The sequence below is a fragment of the Gymnogyps californianus genome, chromosome 3 (assembly GCF_018139145.2).
Source record: "Gymnogyps californianus isolate 813 chromosome 3, ASM1813914v2, whole genome shotgun sequence".
NCBI classification, from domain to species: domain Eukaryota; kingdom Metazoa; phylum Chordata; class Aves; order Accipitriformes; family Cathartidae; genus Gymnogyps; species Gymnogyps californianus.
The window spans coordinates 75,431,622-75,449,899 of NC_059473.1; the positions used below are offsets into that span (position 1 = coordinate 75,431,622).

The following is an 18,278-nucleotide window of genomic DNA, read 5'->3' on the forward strand; positions in this document are numbered from 1 at the left end:
CATCCTCACATCTTTCCTTTTGTGTGTCCTCAGTGCACCCTCATGTGTCTCCTTCAGTATCTCCTGCCCCAGCAGCTACTGCCTTTTTTAGCATCTGTTTGAGCAGAGGAGCCATGTTTTTGGGGCAGTGGGCTGTTTCCATCCGTTGTCGAGCCAGCTGGACCAGCCCAGGGCACCCTGCAGCTGCTGCTCCCCAAACACTGCTATTGGTTCCCAATACAACTACTTAGTTAAGCCCAAGCGTGCAAACACGTAGGCCCTGAACTCTTCCAAGTCATTATGTGACTTGTATACACAATTGCAGGATCTTGACCTAAATTAAGTATGTACAAATACACTATTCAACTTCCTTTCACCTTCCTTGCAATAAAAAGACTTTAAAAAACCCAATTACATTGTCAGGGTTTAATAATTCAATTAATTTTAATTCCTTGAATTAATTAAATTGTCAAAACTATGAATCACTCGACATAATGACTAGTACCTACCACTGGTCTCCAATACCTCTTACATACTGATACTTCTTGTGACATACTCCCAGTCCCAAACTGTACCCAAACCATGTCACTAGGCAGATGAAAAGACACAAAGAAACCTTATACGCTCTGCAAATTACCTTTTTGAAAGGAGCTCCTTTAAAAAGTCTTCTATTCTGAAATTTTATTTACTGAAATTCTCCCAAAATGTTCTGGAAGGAATCTTTTTCTTCACTGTTGCAATGCAATCCAGAAAAAAAAAAAGGCACAATCAATTGTAGAAAAACAGTGCTACACCTTATTTTTGTTCCACTATAATTAGAAGTCTTGTTCTCCAGAGCCAAAACCATAACAGCTAATGACTTCCTAGGAAAACTAAAGCTCACAGAGCTGGGAAAACCCTCAAGAAGCCATTTAACACAGTCCTCCACTTTAAACAATTTCCCTTTTCAGATTTATCCTTTGATAACTTTCTCTCTTTGATGGATATTGAACCAAGGATCTCCCATATCTTCTTCTCACACCTATTGTCTTTAAAATTACATCTCATTTTCTGCCTTTATGTTTCAGCTTTCATCTTGATATGTTCTTCCTGTGCTCAGATGTAGTCTCAGTTTTCACTTCCCACATGTTTCTTTCTTGAGCTTCAAGTTCAGAAAGAGCTCACAGTTTGGTCAAATCTTCTTGTCCTTCCTGTCTTTCTGGTTCATGTCATTTCTTTGCAGACCACTTTCTTCAATTCCTTTTTCTACTAGGCAAGAGAACTTCCCTCACAAGTCTCTGAATTTGTTGAAGACTGACTGTCAGAAATACATAGATTTAATTTTCCTGTTCTTCCCATTCAAAGGCTTACAAACCTTAAGTAACTGTTCCCCAAGTTATCTTTCTCTGTTGTTTTGTCAGCAGTTCCTCCCTAATGTCTGGGAAGAGATGTAGAAGATTCTCTGGTGGTTGCTTTTTCAAAAAAAAAGTATTCAAAAAAATTGTCTCACACATATTCCAGTAATCTGCTGCACAATTCACCAGGTAGTTAAAAATCTCCTGTGCCACCACAGGAGCGGTGATTCTGTCACTGTCAAGATGTTTTATTCTCTTTCTTGCCCCTGCTTTAATGTTGTCTTTACACCTCAAACTTGTCCCTATAGCAGGAGGCCTAATGGGAACCTCATGGGGTCCCTGCCTGGGGCCTCCCTGGTCTTCTGCTCCCTGAGCCTTCAGACCTGCTCCAGGCCATTCCCAGGACTGCCATTAGCAGAAAGGGATAGAAAAGTCCTGGCAGCCCTCAACAACATGTCACCTTCAGGTGCCTGGGAGGCAGTGTTTTTGCCACCATATCAGGTCCAGGTAACAGAGACATGTTTCCATTGCTCTCAGGACAGAATTACCTGCAACCACCATTGCCATCTTTTATTTCCTCCTACACTTTGGTCCTGAACCTCACAGCCTTGGGTCGCACAGCTTTTTCTTCTCTGCTGGTGTAATACTTTGTCCCACAAGCTTGAGTGGTCTTGTCTGCTCAGCTATACCATTTCTGAATCAGGCAGAGCTTCTTGGTGGTTAACTCTTTATAGTCCCTGTATGACATCTGTACAGCATTTATGGGCCCAAAGCTGTGCCTACAGCTGTGTAGAAGTTAACAGATTGCCGAAACACTTTATTTTACCCTTAATTCTCTACTGACTGCTTCCTTGGTTCATAGTATCTACAATCAGATAGGAAAGGGAGGAGGGAGGGAGAAAGAAGGAATCTGCTCCCAGAATGAGGCCTGATAAGCCAATTTCTGTTAAGATTTAAGAATGAAGCCTGACAGGCCAATGGTGCTACAAACCACTGCACACAGGACAGCTGAGGGACAGGGTGCTGACCCCTTGGCTGGAATCGTGCACATCATTGGTACAACTATACCCTGACTTTGTCCCAAAACCTAGCAAGGGTTACTGCGTTGTCTTTTTGAGATTGTAGTCATAAAATTAAGTAAGTAAGTCAGCTGTGGGCAATATATTCAGCTTGCTTTCATACACACACTGCAAGCCTTGTTACTAGGGCCTCACAAAGCATCTCTTGAAAAAGGAATACAAGATGCTCTTTGTAAATAAAAGTTCATGAGTCTGAGTAATGAAGTCATTTTCCAAAATCGCAGTGAACGATACTCTTTTTCACGAGCCGATGAGAAGCTGAGAGGTGGGCTTGAGGGAAAGGATCTGAATGAAGCATGTTAGAGAAACCACTTAGCCCTATTAGCCCATGGCACAGCCAGGCTGTCTCCCTCCTCCTTCTCCTCCTCCTCCCGCCCACAGCCTCCCCTCCCCCATGCCAAAAGAAAAGGTTGGTTTAGTGGGTTTTTTAAGAAATTTGGCACCTTTCTGCCCGCCACTGAATAAACTGGAGATGTTGAAAAATAAACAGTCACGAGAGTCAATGCTTCGTGTGGAGCGGTTGGATGGAGTTGTGGGGGGGTGGTGTGGGGGGGAGAAAAGGGTGACCTCACTTTCTGAACAGCAAAGTTTGAGTGGGAGGGTCTCGACACGAAAGGTAAAAAAGGGAATGATGTGAACATGTGAAGGAAGCCAGAGCACCGAGCAGAGCGTCAGTCTGTATCCTGACAGGGGGAGATAAGGTGGCTGGGGAGCCAGCGGTGCTTTCCTGGAATACAATCTCTGCTTGACACTCTCTGCTTAAGCACTGCCCATCTGTACGTTATTGAGCTGGAGCCTCTGGGGAAAAAGAGGAGCCACAGGCACAGAGAGTGAACGAGGGAGGCAGCAAAAGCGCTTTTCTTCCCTTCTTTTCCTTTTTTTTTCTTTTTTTTTTTTTCCCTCTTTTAAATCAGGATCTGGTTAGACTGCCTTGAAGTGCCACATCTGGAAACTGAATGCTGAAAGAAAGTTAAAATAACTGAGGCACCACTAAGCCAAGGGGGGCTGATTGCAGAAGAGGGTAAACAATTACTGAGACGCTAGAAGACCACTGCTGGATGTAAGGGGAGGAAATGGCTTTGATCTCCGCCTGGCCCCTCGTTTCTCCTATATTATTCTTTTTGAGATGCTTCTCCTGCAGCACAGCCTCGAGTGAGGGAGGCGTTTTTCAGTTTGACATTGAAGGTAGCTCAGCGGTCAGCGTGCAAGAAGCCACTGTTATCAGAGGGCAGCAGCAGGCAGTAGCTACTGGAAGTTGGGTGCCTTTTGCTGAGGTACAGTAACTCCCTTCTCTCTCTAGTGTCTGCGCTTTTCTGCTTTCATCTGTCTGTGTTGAAGCTCCCATCTGGTTAACGTTAGCTTAATCATTCGATCCTTAAAGTGATACCGGAGGATTTTTTGCGGGGGGTCTGAGACGTTGCATTTTGGGACTGGAGAGATACAGTTCAGACTTCAAAATGTACACATGCCCTGCCTGCTGTGAGCAGACAGCTGTTGTACTTTGCAGTGAGGCTGGCTTAGCACGTCTCCGACTTTCCTGCCAACATAACTAAACAGGCCTGTCCAAACAGAGCTATTTTACAAGGGTTAATTGTCACAATGCTTTTCTGCTTGCCTTGTTGTAGTTCCTGCAGTTGTAATTTACTTAAACTTCCAGAAAGAGTCTGTCTTTTGGTGGCAAACACGGTACTGTAGAAGTTTGTGCTTTTGTCTCTGAATGCCACAATATGAAGTTCTTTTTCACTATGAGAGAGGGGATAATAAAACAAACGTGTGTAGGAAACTGCCTGCGGAGAAAACACCTGCACAGATTTTAAGACTTCCAAAAAGTATGAGGTTGGGATTAGTGACAAATGAAATCAGAGAGATCTGAGAAGCAATTTGATGGTGGAAAATTTTCCTGCAACCCCTGTGTTTTGGGATTGGTTGATACTCCTCATTCTAGCAAGGCTGAGTTGGGAATGGACTACTCAAAAATACAGCTTGGGAAAACAATAAATTACTCCAGCATACACTGGGAGGGGGGGACAGTAATGTCTCGTGTGTGGGAGACACAAAGTAGGAGGCAAATTGAGTTACATAAGGTCATGGGAAGGGAAAGAGAAGTTCTTCTAGCATAACATCCAAAAATGAGGTGAGATTAGCCACAGCCGTGTCACTGTGAAAATATCAAGATCACAATCTCTGATATCACAAGGCTAATTTTCCCCCTACCCTCCAATTGCCAGAACTAACAGCCATGGAAATAAGTGCACAAGCCCTTCAGACAGCCGGGGTTACTGTGGGTCTGGGCAGAGCTTGTCCCCCTGTTGCAGCGGCTCTGAGCAGCTGGGCAGCCTTGGGAAATGCCTGTCCGCCCTGCCAGGGACTCAGCGCGAAACATGACCTGTGTGAGAAAACTGGAGGCTAAACCCTGCTCTGCTCAGCACAGGGGCTCTCGGGAGCCATCCTGGGCTTGGACGGGCTCCATGATGTAGGATGTACAGCTCTTCTCCTCTGGCCTGGGATCAGCCCCGGGAAGCTGCATTGCCACCTGTTGCTTACAACATGGAAAGTCCCTCAATGAAATGCCTGATTTAAGAGCTGGATGGGTTTTGTAGCTGCTTTTCACAGGATAATGGGCATAAGTGATTATTAGCCTTTCTCAATATGATTGTGTAGTATGGTTTTCCCAAAAAGACACAGTTCACTTTGCTTCACTTCTTTAATATATTAAACTTTACCTTGGGAAAGTGCTGAGAGATATATTAGACACTGCAGGGGAATGACACTTTAGTCTCCTTCACCCATTTCAATCCTCCCTAAAGTTTCATTTGTACAGTCCAATCTAATAGACTCACCAGCTGGTGTTTCCTCTGGCAGTTTACTTCAGCCCCTGCAATGGCAGCATTTAGACTCTGGATCCCATGTTACAAATGAATGACGCTGCCTGCTGTCATCATGCTAAGACCCTTGGCTGCAGGAAGTTATGGTTTCGTGAGGAAGAATCCAGGATTTCAGGCCCCTTTGCTAGCTGCAGATTCACCTCACTATTGCATTTCAGGACCCACCTCCATGGCAATTTCCAAGGAGGCCCAGTAGGATGCTCTTTTGGGATAGGGCTGATGGCTCTGCAACAGTGAGAACCTGCTTACCCATTGATCCACCCACATAGTTGGTAACAGGAGCTGGGGAACCAGCTCTAAGCCCAGAGGTTGATGTAGGGGCCAGAGAGTGATGGTCTGGTAGTCTCTCACTCAAGGAAGGAACATTTCCTTTGGACCTCAGAGAGCTTCCCTGTCCTACAGGCCACCTCCCCTTCCTCAGCCCCAGGAACAGGGTTTATCCCAGCAGGTTTGAATTAGCTTCTTTCGAAGCCTGAGTTCTTAACCCACGGCTCACAGTGAACCGCAGAGTAAACTCCCTTACACAGCGCGGTTTGATTCAGCTCCTTCGTCTAAATATTGACTCAGGCACACAGCTCTCTCAAGCAGACAGAGGCTGTTAGTCACATTGAATAGTGCCAAATTATACAAAGGGGGCAGATTTGCAAGGAAGGGTTACGGAGCCACGGATGGGGCTTCATTGTGGACTGTGGTGCATGTCAACCACAATGTGAAACATGCCGCTGTAAAGCCAGAGCGCAGATCAGGGCAGACAGAGACCATGGTGTTTCAGTGTACTGGACAGCATTTGCCCCACGCATGAGTCTGCTCTACAGGTCTGAGACAGTGCTAGTGGGAGTTTCCAAGCTGTAACTGGTGGGATGCTCTTAAATCCTGGTAAGAGTTTGATATTTTGAACCTATAGAAGAACAGGAGATCCCAATTAATGTAAATATATATTAGTGAATATTTCTCAGTTTTCCACTCCTCTTCCTTTCCCATGTTTGGCAACCCTAAACTCAGAGGAACTGGGAGAAGTGGTTTAAAATTTCAGAATTAATGTTAATGTGGAGCTTTTCAATGTGCCTTGGATTTGAATGAAAGCCTCTGAACAGCAGAGAGAAGAGGACTAATTACATTTTCAATGCTATGCTAATATGCTGTACCCACTCACAGAGTGGACCATAGGTTTGAGTTGGACTTCAGGCAACATCTAGTAGCTTGGTGCCCTGGTTGTTAATCAATATGTGATCCAGTACACGTAAATTAGGCACATAAACTGTTCCTAAACTTTTTCAATGAGAATCAGGCACTGTCTTCAAGTGTAAACCCAAATTTCCCATACAGTAATGGAGACCCTAGGTTTTTAAAGCCTCTAATGCCTAGCCATCTTTCCTGGAGGCCCTCAAAGGAGCCTCTTCCTCTGTAAGGACTATGTTGGGTACTCGCTTCAGGACAGCTTTAGTGATCAGCTAAAGTCTGGGGCACAAAATGTAGATGTTTAAATTAACTGGACTAGATTCCACCCAATGAAGTGTCATGTTACCTACATAATGAGCACTGGTAGTGACCATCATGGAATAAGGTATCTACCTCTCTGCCTCTGTTTCAAGAAGAACGCTTATAAATTGAGGAAAATGATTCAGAAAAGTATCATGAGAAGGATTACAGTGTTAGGAACTGGAAGATAGCTGAGACACTCTACAATCCAATCTGCTTAGCTCAGAAGGAGGTTAAGAAAAAACTTTGAACTTATTGTGTAAGCACATACACAGGCAAAAAAAAAAATTAATAAGAGGCTTGCTGGTCTAACAAATGAAGGTCTCATCATATGCAATAAGTGGAAACTGAAGGTGACCCAGTTGAGACTCCAAGTTGGTTACAAATTTTAATTTCAAAGGTAATTAAGCACTGGACACTTTATCCAGTTGTGTTGGATTGTCTATCAAGCGGCAGATCAATATGAAAAGCACTCTCAAGCACTCAGTTGCTTGTGTGCTGTTTAGGATGATTAAGTTCCTTGGCTCACAAAGACAATAAGGGGACATAGGGGAGATGTTACAGTGCCGAATCCTGGTGTGTATGGGGAGACAGTGAGAAAGAGAAAGAGAGTGAGCACAAAGCGCTGGATCCAGCTCATCAGTATAACCCAACTGCAGTTGGTGGCATTAAGTCAGAGACTGATTTTTCCAAATAAGGATATATTAAAATATTTTACAAGGAAGATTAATCAGAGATGGAAGCAAAGGATTTAAAACTGACAGACAGATATCAAATGAAAACAAACAAGCAAGTGGCAAACATCAGAAATCTTTGTTTTGGGGTTCCACTCATTAGCTTGGACACAGCAGAAGGAAAGGAAGTGGTGAGACACTTCCAGTTTCGGTGAGGCACAGAGTTAAAACTGAAAACCAGAAGTAACTTCTGAGAACAGTTATATCCCACTGTCAAACACATGCCTTTAAAATAAGAGGTGGGTCATACATTACCATTTGGGTCTGAAGTCCACCACTGTCAACATTTGTGTTTGTAAATTCCACTGACATGATGGTTTTAATTATGTCAGTGTAGATTTTGTTCCCCAGTAGGAAGAAAGTTCCTTACAGAGTCTAAGGTGAGAATAAACAATGCTACAAGACTTCAAATACTAGAGAGTATGGCAAATGACTGCCTGTGATTCACGTTGTGCAGTCACTCACTTTAATGTAAAATGAATGTAAAGTGACATCCAGAAAAAGACTAATTTCATTCTGATGTAAATGACTACATGAGGTCAAGAAAATAGCAAAGAGAGCCCAGTATATGAGATGAGTGTGGGAAGGATTAGTGGAAGAAAGGGAAGACAGACATTCTGTGGAGACACTTGCCAAGCAAGAAAAGATAATTTCAAATGTCCTCTATGGAAAGAATTGAAGCAAATAGTGGGAAAGGAAGCAAACTAAAGCAGGAATAAGACAAAGGAGAGGAAAAAATTAGAGCAAGAATGAGATAATCAAGAGCCTTAAGAGTAAAGAAAAAAAAAAATGAAGTAGTTGGGACAGGGCAGGAAGCCAATTCCCAGAGTGAAGGAAGGCATGATATTGTTGGATGGATGGAAGAGGAAAACTGTTTCCAGCATCAATGTTTTTGGCTCAGGGAAAAAGCAGAGAGGCCAAAGATGTCCTTTAAAGGAAACAATTATCATAGTCAAGTCAAAATTAGCCATCTACTATAAGAGAAAGTAAGAGGCAGAAGTTATCTGTTGGAGCTTGCATGTTAAAATGACATGTTTGACAATAATTTTTTCCCACCTGACTTCGACCAGCAGCTGCTGATCTAAATTTTGAAAAGCAAGAAACAGTATTTGAGGTGCTTTCTTTCTGGTTCTCTAAAGCGATAAGCAATAATTAGCACGGGACCTGTGACAAACTCACCTCTCTAAAATGGCTCACATTAAATATATAAAAAGAGAGCAATCATAAGTCCGAGCCACTTGTTAACAAAGACTCAAACTATCACCAAATTGCCTTCACCCCTTCCCCCATAAAGGCTGGAACAGAAAGTTTTGCAGGCTGTTTAGAGAAACCACAATTTAATCCTTACTTGTGGCATTAATCTGTTCAAAACAAACTAGCACTAAAAGAAGCAGCAGAAGACCTAATCCTGAGGTGTGAGCCAAAAAGGGTTTTAGTTTGACAGAAACCTTTATATTCTTTTAAGCTAATGGGAACTTCATCTACCTTTAAAAAAGCAGATCTTTAAATCTCATTTCAGACCCTTGAGGTTATGTTAGGTTAACTCCCATAATGAGCAATTTGGATTTCTAGCTGCTGTTTTTTTCTGGTACAACAAGGTTATGTTCTGAGAAACATCTATTAGTGGGGAGGAAGTTTTACTGCAGATGTTTGTGATTCCAGCTTAAGTTTCTCATCAAAGCTTTAATGAAAATCAGCTGCTTGGAGTAGAGCCACCAGACCCCAAACCTTTTAAATCATAGGAAGCTGAAGCAAATGGAAGCACAGGACAGAGCAGATGGATAGTAGGAAATGTTCTCCATTTCAAGAAGGTGCATAAAGCACCCACCAGAACAATGTAATTTAAACTCCACTGCAGTGAGTTCCCACAAAGTTTTGGGCAAGTACCAGCAAAGTGCCCCAAAGCTTATTCAGGGCTGTGAAAACCAATAAAAGGCATTTCATGCCCACTCTCATTCATGACATGGGAAGCAAGGAAGGAATTAAAAGTCTAGTCTTTCCAGGGGGCATGAGAAGCAATAAAAGTGTTCGTTTCTGAAGGAGAACTTGTCCTGATTTAAACTGATAACAATTAGAGCTCCTAGTGTTCAAGAGCTGTGTAAAATAGGTCTCGTTTCTGAGTAATATATAACCAGCCACTGATAATTTACAATTTGCTTCTGGACTTAGATTTCAAACACCAAAATATAGACACTCTTGGGTTTTATATTTTAATTGCTCCTCTTGAACATTTAGATCTGATCCCAGTTCATTTTCAGACACCACCATGAGCTGGGGATGTTTGGGTTTTGCATCATAATGCAAGATTCAACGATTGCTGAATAGTATTGTATACAAAGCTGTTAGAGCTCCACAGTTTTTGAAATCTAATTCTTTGTCATTAAATGATCTCAAAGAGATTTTCCTAACTATCAGTCAGAATACGTACAGTGTGTATTTGGCAATGCAAACACAGATTGACTAAAATGCAGTAAATAAGATCTGTTTTTGTCGTTCCTGTTCAGCTGTATTGTGCAATTCTTTAGATGGTTATTTTATTTTCTTAAAATAAATACTTCAGAAATACTAGAACTCCTTTTTTTCTTTTAAGACAAACCAGCAAGAAACAGTGCTAAACCCTCAGCATTCAAGAGTTACTAAGATAGCTAATACGAGCCAAAGAATAATAGAGTTGTAAAAAATATTTTAGAAATTACTATTGCAAGTTTACAAGGCTGTAGGAAGAACTAAGATGTTATTTTTTAAGTCATGACATATGGAAGCCAAGGAGCATGGGAAGAACTGGCACACCTGAACACTAATTTGAAACTTAATTTAATAATTACTGAATAAAAAGACTCTACCTGCATGAACCCCTTCTAATATGATCTGTAAAAATAGCCATTTTAGCTAAAACTGTAAGGCTCTGAATCATTGTTTGACTCTGTCTTCGCAACAAAAATGAATAAAAATTAACTCATTCAGCCTTTCACAATTGGCGTCAGGTGGAAGAAAAAGTTACATGGAACCAGCACCTAAACCAGATCATTTCTGGGCTGTGTGGTACCCTGCTACCGCCCTACAATGCATCCTGTTACTGTTGTATGAAAGGCCTTCTGAGCAGCAAGAGATGAGCAGTCTTCTTTTCTGCCATGGCTAAGGCAAAGCCAATATGTCCTAGGGTTTCCCACTGTGGTTTTCCACCTCTGAGCCTGGATGATAGCCCACGGAGAGCCACAGAGAGCCTGTCATTCATGGCTCCCTTATGCTGTGCTCCCCACTCCTGGCTCCAGGGACCCTCCCTCGAAAGCACTCTGTGGAAGCAAGCATTTGTCCAGAGAAAATCTGCTCCGGTATCCAAAAAAGAAAAAAAAAATAATAAAAGAGCTGGCAGGGCAAAACACGGCACAGCCCTCCCTACCCTGGCTATTAAAATCCTACATGCCCCAGAAAAGCTAACACAGCCTGGCCTGTTGAGGGTTGGCAAGGTCTCCAGAGCACCAGTACCTGGCAGAGATCCATTCGGGGGGAGGTGGGCAGGTGTTGAAGGTCTAGACATAGTGTAAGGTCAGAGGGGATTTGTGTGCCCTACTCAGCTTTTTGTAGGTTTGTGGTTTTCTGTGGCTCCCTATTTCCCATCAATGGCAAGAATTGCCTGCAGAGGCTCAACAGTCTCCAAGGCACCAGCTAATTACTGTTAAGTCAGCTGGAAACAGGGGTTTGGGCAATGGATTTTTGTGAGGGATGAGGAAAGAAATTGGGTTTTTCTCTTGATGCATCTATTCTTCCCCCTCTTTCAGCCAACAAGAAACTAATTTCTTCATTATCAGACTATGTCTATGATGAAACAAGCCAGGGGCCAAGAGGCAGTGAGAGATCAGGGCAGGTTATCCCTTCTCCCGAGCCCTGGCTTTTCCTCTTTCCTTTCAGAGCACAGCCTCTGCCCACCTCCATGCTGGATATAAGGCATGTAGTACAAAGTTAACCGTGCCGAGCTGTCTCACTTCCTTCCCACACACTTGCAAAGCACTGGGACCATCAAGGGGGAAGCCCTATTTCTGAGAACAGCCCAGAAACACAGCACCTTCCCATCAGCCATCCCCAGCAGCTCCCTGTTTTGTCCACAGTTGGGCCACCCTTGGGAGGGAGAGATGGATGAAAGCTCTTTCTCTTGATCTTTCAAGATTTTCACATTGGCTTGTGTTTCATGTTAATAGGCTTTTAAATTGATGCCATGGCTATTGGTCAAGCAGATCACTGTATGTCTCTACTGCGAATCCAACATTTGAAAGAGCTGCAAAATCAAACCAGGAAATACTGGAAATCTGGGGTGGGGGAAATTGCTGCAAAAGGGAAATCAAAGGAAGCTTCAGATTTACGCTCTCAGTTTTAACAGAGTCCCACGAGCACAGTCGTACCTGCTTTAAAGGCCACTTTTCTTTTTTATCCCTTGCAAATTTTTGTGTCTATCTGGAAATCTCTCAAGGAGTGCTGTAGTTTGTCAACTGATTATGTTTCACTTATCTGGGGGACTCAAGAGAAGAAAGTATGACTCAGAACGCACATTTCGTGTGAGTGTTTTGTGGGGACTGGGTGGAGGGTGGTTAATGAGGAAACAACGCAGAATTATTTATTCCTTTTCCTGTAAATTGTTCTCCTCGAATAAACTTGGCATTTTGTTTGAAAGAGGAAAATCAAATAGCTACCTTTCCAACTGCAGATTTTCTATTTCCAACAGTGAGCATCTGTAAGAGTAAGTTTTTTACTTAGTGGCTGGAGTAGTAAGTACATTAGAGCAGAGGCTGGTATTAATCTCTAATCCTTAGCCAGCTTGCAGACAGCTAAAACATTTTAGCCCTCCCCCTTTTTGGAGAAGAATGCCTTTTAAGCAGAGGCTTTGTCTTTCCCACTGTATATGGAAAAAATGACTGTGCACTTCTATGGAGAATGCCTAGCTGAGAAATGTTTATGTTGGATCCAACCCCATCTCTGTTGCTGAATGGCATTTTGTTTTCCACTTAGACTGGGGAAGGGGTAACAGTCTGGAAACATTTTCAACACAGGAAATTTTTTTTAAATTAAATACAATTACTTAGTCAAGGTAATAGATAATGTTGCTCTGCATAAAGCCATCTGGCCTTCAGCTATTGCTTGTTTTTGCAGGAGTCACCGTTAGTCTGTCACTACTACAATGGAGGCACGCACAAGCCCACTCAAGGAACAAGCATATAGAGTGACAGTGAGCTGAGTGAGGGGGTTCCTTGTCACTTTTCCTTGTTGCCCATGCTCTGCTTTGTTTATTGCTTTGGGGATTACCCATGTGCAATTAGCCATATTCACTCTCTCTCCGGCTGATAGCTCTACTATGCAACAGGGAGAAATAGAGGTAACATTTCTTCTGTATCTATCTCCCCTGCCAGCAGGATTTTACCTAGAATTGGACCAACTAGTTTCAGTCTTGCTAGTTTTAGTTTTAGCAATCTCTGAGCTCTTTGTCTAAGACTTTGGGAAGATGGTGTCCATCAGCATCATAATCTGTTCTTTATTATCATCAAAAATAAAGTTCTGTTTTGGAAACTGATGAGTTGATAGCTCCTCAGCTGATACATAAATATTCCCAACTGTCAGGAATAAGTCAGCAAGTGAAGTTTTCAAATTAGGCTGTTATTAAGTTAGGGCCTTGTCCTGCCTCCCTTAGGGCAATCACAATTTTTTCAGTAAGTTCTGAGGAGAGCTCAACCCCTCTGTATATATAGATGATGGAGATCTTATAGTGTTAAGTTGTTGCTTAACACAGCAAGAGTTAGAAAACCAGACTAAATTCAGTCATCAGATGCATTCTTTAGCAGCTGCAGACTGGCCAGACACGGTGTGCATGGCTCCAGACCGGCCATAGCCCCGTGCTCTCAGGTGGGAGCATCACTGGGGATGCAGACAAAAAGGGACAATATTAAGATCCACGCACAGGGGATGACAGAAAGGACACTAGTAACAAAAAATAAGTCTTCATTTGTTTCATCACTCATTGAACAGTTCATTTAATGAAAAAGATTACAGATTCAAAACCAGTGTCACTGCTTTATTTGGGTTTTTTATGTTTGAAGATTCATATTACTGAGCTTCTCAAAAACACACCACTGCAGCTTTAATGAGCATTTCATATCACTTACCTAGAAAACCCCATTATTATATTAATTTGCCCAGATCTACAGCAAACGCACCCAGTGAGGCTTTAATTTTCATTGAACCTATCTCATCTTAGAATTTAATTTAAAAAATAAGAATATGCAACAATATTTGGGGTTTTCTCTGAACGACTATTTCAGGAAGAAAGAATTTGCTTTTACATTTGCAAGCTAAATAACAAAACAGAAAGCTTGTTATTGTGTAATTCACATAATTGCTTTAGTTTGTAATCTCATTAAATGCAATTAGAACTGAGATACCTGTCAAGATAAGTGGATAAAAAAAGATTACCAGCATTGTGCCCAAAACTCTTCACCAACTTCTGATTAATTCCTAATTTACAACATCAGTGGAGCACTGGAAGTAATAAATATTTCACAGTTAAAAATGTCAGAAATTTAAGAAAACAATACAGGAATTTAATGTACTACACCAGGGTGCTTATTATAAAACTATCATAAATATTGATTTGGAGACTAAGTTAAAAAATGTGTCCCTCTCAGAATTGTTTACAATTTTAAAAATAAATTTGAAATTGCAAACAGCTAATTTTCGTGAGGTTTCTGCCCTTGAAATGGTAAATACTACAGAGTGGCTTTTTGCATGCAGACAGTTCTCTAACAGCTGTAGTGTCCTATTAAATGGGGTAATTAACTGTCTAGCTATGATGTCACACACTGAATTAATTTCTCCAGTAATAATAGTTAGAATGTGACCTTTCTAGCTCAGAAGAATTTGATACTGTAGACCAGAGGTAATGAAGGCTTATAGAAATTATAAATAGAGCTTGGAGGCCTAAGGGGAAGCTGGTGAGCAAGCTTGTTTGTTTTTAATTCTCCAGGTTTGTGAGGCTTCAAAGCTCCGATAAATTTAGCAAAAATCAACGGAGAAGAAATAAAATTGCAGAGCAGATGTCTGCTTTTGTCTGCATGTTGTGGAGTACCTCACGGTGCAGAGCAGAACTTCTGTCCATCTCTCTTTATGATGACTTTGATGGCAGAGCGTGTTTGGCCAACAGGTCAGTTATTAACTTCTGAGAGCCTCATTCTCCAGAGGAAGACAAAGATCCCTCTGAAATATCACTTCATAGGGATTTATAGGTTCAAGTACGAAGACAGTCTTGAATTTGCTATTACTCAAGGTCTGGGAATTTCAAATCCATTTATTTTTTCAAATAATAACTTAAGCTAGAGTAAAGTATGACAGCTCTTAGAAAGGGCATCATCAGGGCATTTTATTTTTAAAATTAGTTATAGTTTAACTCAGTGGTTGGAAAAACTCACAGCAACCTCCTCCGTAGCCAAAACCTGGTCTAGGAAGATGCATGTAGCAAATTACGAGAAATGAACAGGGCAGGTTAAAAGGGGAAGTTATCAACAGAACTAATGTCATTTATACCTTCAGTAAGAGCTCCAGCTCTTCATTCATTTTTTCAAGAAGAGGAAAATGTTTTAATCATTGTACCTAACAAAAACAAATGCCCTGAAAGATATTTTAACAAAAGCAACTTCTATATCCAATAGATTTTTCCATATTCATATTTCCTTCGTCTTATGAATTGAAGAAAACAGATTTTCCTTAAATATCTTAAAAGCTCTCTGACAAAGTTAGTTTCAACTTTTCATGTGAAATTTTAACACTGAAATGTAGTTCCTTCTCTTTCTCCCTACCCTCTTTGACTAATCCTTTTCATATATCTGGTATGCTTTGGCAGTAAATCCTCGCAGGTCACTCATAAAAGTTGCCCTCAAATACCAGAGTGTGGTCTATCCCTTAGAAAGAACAGAGCAAAAAAAGGAGAAAGACAGCACAATGCCAAGCAGTGCTGTGTAAATATGTAAATGGCTTTAAAGCATGGCTGTTTAGCTGAAAGCCAAAAAAGTTCTTTCAGCACTGGATTAAAACGACTGGAAGTCTTGGGTCCAGCAACAGCTTTATATTCACTGCAGGCGTCTGAAACAAGCAAATCATGACTACCAGAAATAACTGCCCATGTGGGGATATTCATTATTCATGGTGGTTCTGACTAGTTCTCTTAAAAGACATGAAGTTGTTGACTTGTGTCACTGCTGTGGATCCGTTGGGTACATCTGGGACACTGTAATCTGGGATTACATTGGGTACACTGCTGTGGATTACATTAGGTACATCTGGACACAGTCCCAGGCAACCAGCTCTAGGTGGCCCTGCTTGAGCAGGGGGGTTGGACCAGATGATGTCCAGAGGTCCCTTCCAACCTCAACCATTCTCTGATTCTGTGATTCTGAGTGACTATGGTCATTATTCCATTTTACAGATAGAGAAACTGAGTGAAAGAGTAATGTGTGTGGTCACACAAGAGAGGAGCAGAAGAATGTGTTTTCTTGAGTCCCAATATCCTCATGAACAGAGTTAGGGACAGAGGAGCTCATGCACAGAAACAAGGTGATGAGTTTCTCATCTGTTCGGTGAGAAGGAATGTTTTTCCATATGTTAATTTCAAACAACATAATGAAACTATTGCTGTGAAGATGTTAGTAGATTAGAGGTGAAGGACATGTCATGAAGTGGGTGAGTGACTAGAACCAGGTGCAGGGAAAGGCAAAGTGGAGAAGAGGAGTAGGAGGACAAATGGAAAGCAGGACAGGGAGGACACGAGCATGAGTAGAGAACAAGGCAACAGCAGAAGGGCTGTGGGAGCCAATGGGGGCAGGTGGAGATCCACAACACATCAGCATAATGTTCAGATGCTCCATTAATAGAAACAGCCCAAGAGAAGTACAGAGGCCTCCCCCAAGAAGGGCCAATGAACGACCATCTCATCTGGTTGGCATTTACTGTAAGACTGTTTAAATGACATTCAAGCCTCGTTGCCAACAAGAGAGACACATAATATAGACAAGACTAAAAGGTAACCTATAAATAAAAACTAGAGTGAATGTGTTCTATAAATACAAACTGAGGAGCCATGGATTTAATCAATGCCTCACTATATATAAATGGACCTATTGGAACATGCTGTCTGCAGCAAACCCCTCATTGCTACAAGGACTCACTCTGCTTTTGAGGAAATTGTAACTGCACAAATCTCTATCTGTATGATTATTCTTTCTCCTTTGGCAAATTCAAATCCATCCAAATTTTGGGGACATGAAAGCTAGAAGAAATTGATAAACAAATGGTTTGCAACTATATAGTTATGATTGTAAAAAAGTGGCACGGATATGAATGACAGGACAATACCAGAGCTGTCATCAAATGCTTGTATATAAAGAGCCCAAGGACACCTTCTAGAAATATTTTCTCTCTCCTGCCTCAAAAAATCAGAATAAAACAAAGCAGAAAGAATTTAATTAGACAAATTTTACCCCAGGTCATACACTTCACATAGGATCCATCAGATCATCAGATCCTTTGCCCATACGGCCTGCCGTAGTTAGATTAAGTGTAATTGTAGAGATGGATCCTTTTGGCAGGTTGGAGGAGTAACAAAAATCAAATACAGCCATCTGTTATCTCAACCATTTCAGCTGTTGAGAGACAGAGACCACCCTCTCAAGCTTCTCCCACAGTAGGTATTACGGGAAAAAATGCAGAGCTTTGCTCTGCATTTCTTGCTTACACATTGCTGGCGATCTTGTGAACAGTCTAGTCTTCATGTGTGGAACAGATAAGTATAAAAGCTGTGAAGAAGAGGAGCAATGCCAAATAATATTCAAAGCAGCAAATAGTATTACAAGCACTGTTTTCATGCAGTTATTCTGACGACCCTACCCTTTTGGAAAACAGGAATCAGGAGTGTGATCATACAGAGGCCTCTGGCAGCATCTGATGCTGGGTTCTCCTAGTTATGAAGTGTGGCAAGACAGTCTTTCATGGTTAGCTAAGCCAAATAGGAAAGGCAGGTTACCTGCCGATGCGCACTGCTCAGATATCTTACATGTACATGTAAAACATGTACTGTCTCCTGGGGACAGACAAAAACAGCATAGTTTTAGCCTTTATCAGTTAAATTCATCCCAAAACTTACTTAACAGTGTTTCTCAGCTGTAGTCAATATTTGGTACAAAGGTGTTTCCAGCAAGAGCTGGTGAGCTAGCGCCACTGAGTTCCTCACCCACAGAAGTGGAAAAGTCTAGGTGTGAAGTACACACGCTGCCTGGATGAGCGGAACGTTGGCTGGATAAGATGCAAGATGGGGATAAAAGCTTTTGACAGTTCATCCCTTGCCAGAAATAGGGCTCCAACTCCGTAACTTAAAGGCATGTCCATGTAGACCATTCAAACCAGAGCATTAATTAATAAACACCTTATCAGTCTGGCAAACTCAATCTCTGATGGGCCCAGTGCAGCTGCCTATGCATTCAGAATAGGGGGAAATGCATGCAAGTTTTCCTGTCTGCTGACCCTACACAGCAAGTGCAGTTCATAGGTTTTCTAGTGACCTTGCAAGTCCATCCAGTCCTCTGGGACCAAGGCAGCAACCAGCATGGCTGAGTCAGCACCAGGGTCCTGCAGAGCAAATATCGCTATATCCTTTCCCCTGACTTAAACCTTGTCCATTCCCATGTACACACACACTTTTGAGATCCCCTGCAGTCACAAGATACTCTTAAATGCTACACATGCTGAAGGCTCGAGCCA

General features: G+C 41.9%; 1 protein-coding gene across 1 annotated transcript in view; it reads left to right on the forward strand.

The window, feature by feature from the left end:
- The first annotated feature begins 3,278 nt into the window (after positions 1-3,278).
- LAMA4 (laminin subunit alpha 4) overlaps positions 3,279-18,278 on the forward strand; it is a 107,125-nt gene continuing 92,125 nt past the window's right edge. Inside the window, exon 1 of the mRNA XM_050893683.1 lies at positions 3,279-3,666. Coding sequence (XP_050749640.1) covers positions 3,466-3,666 — 201 coding nt within the window. The 5' untranslated portion in view covers positions 3,279-3,465. The remainder of the gene's footprint in view (positions 3,667-18,278) is intronic.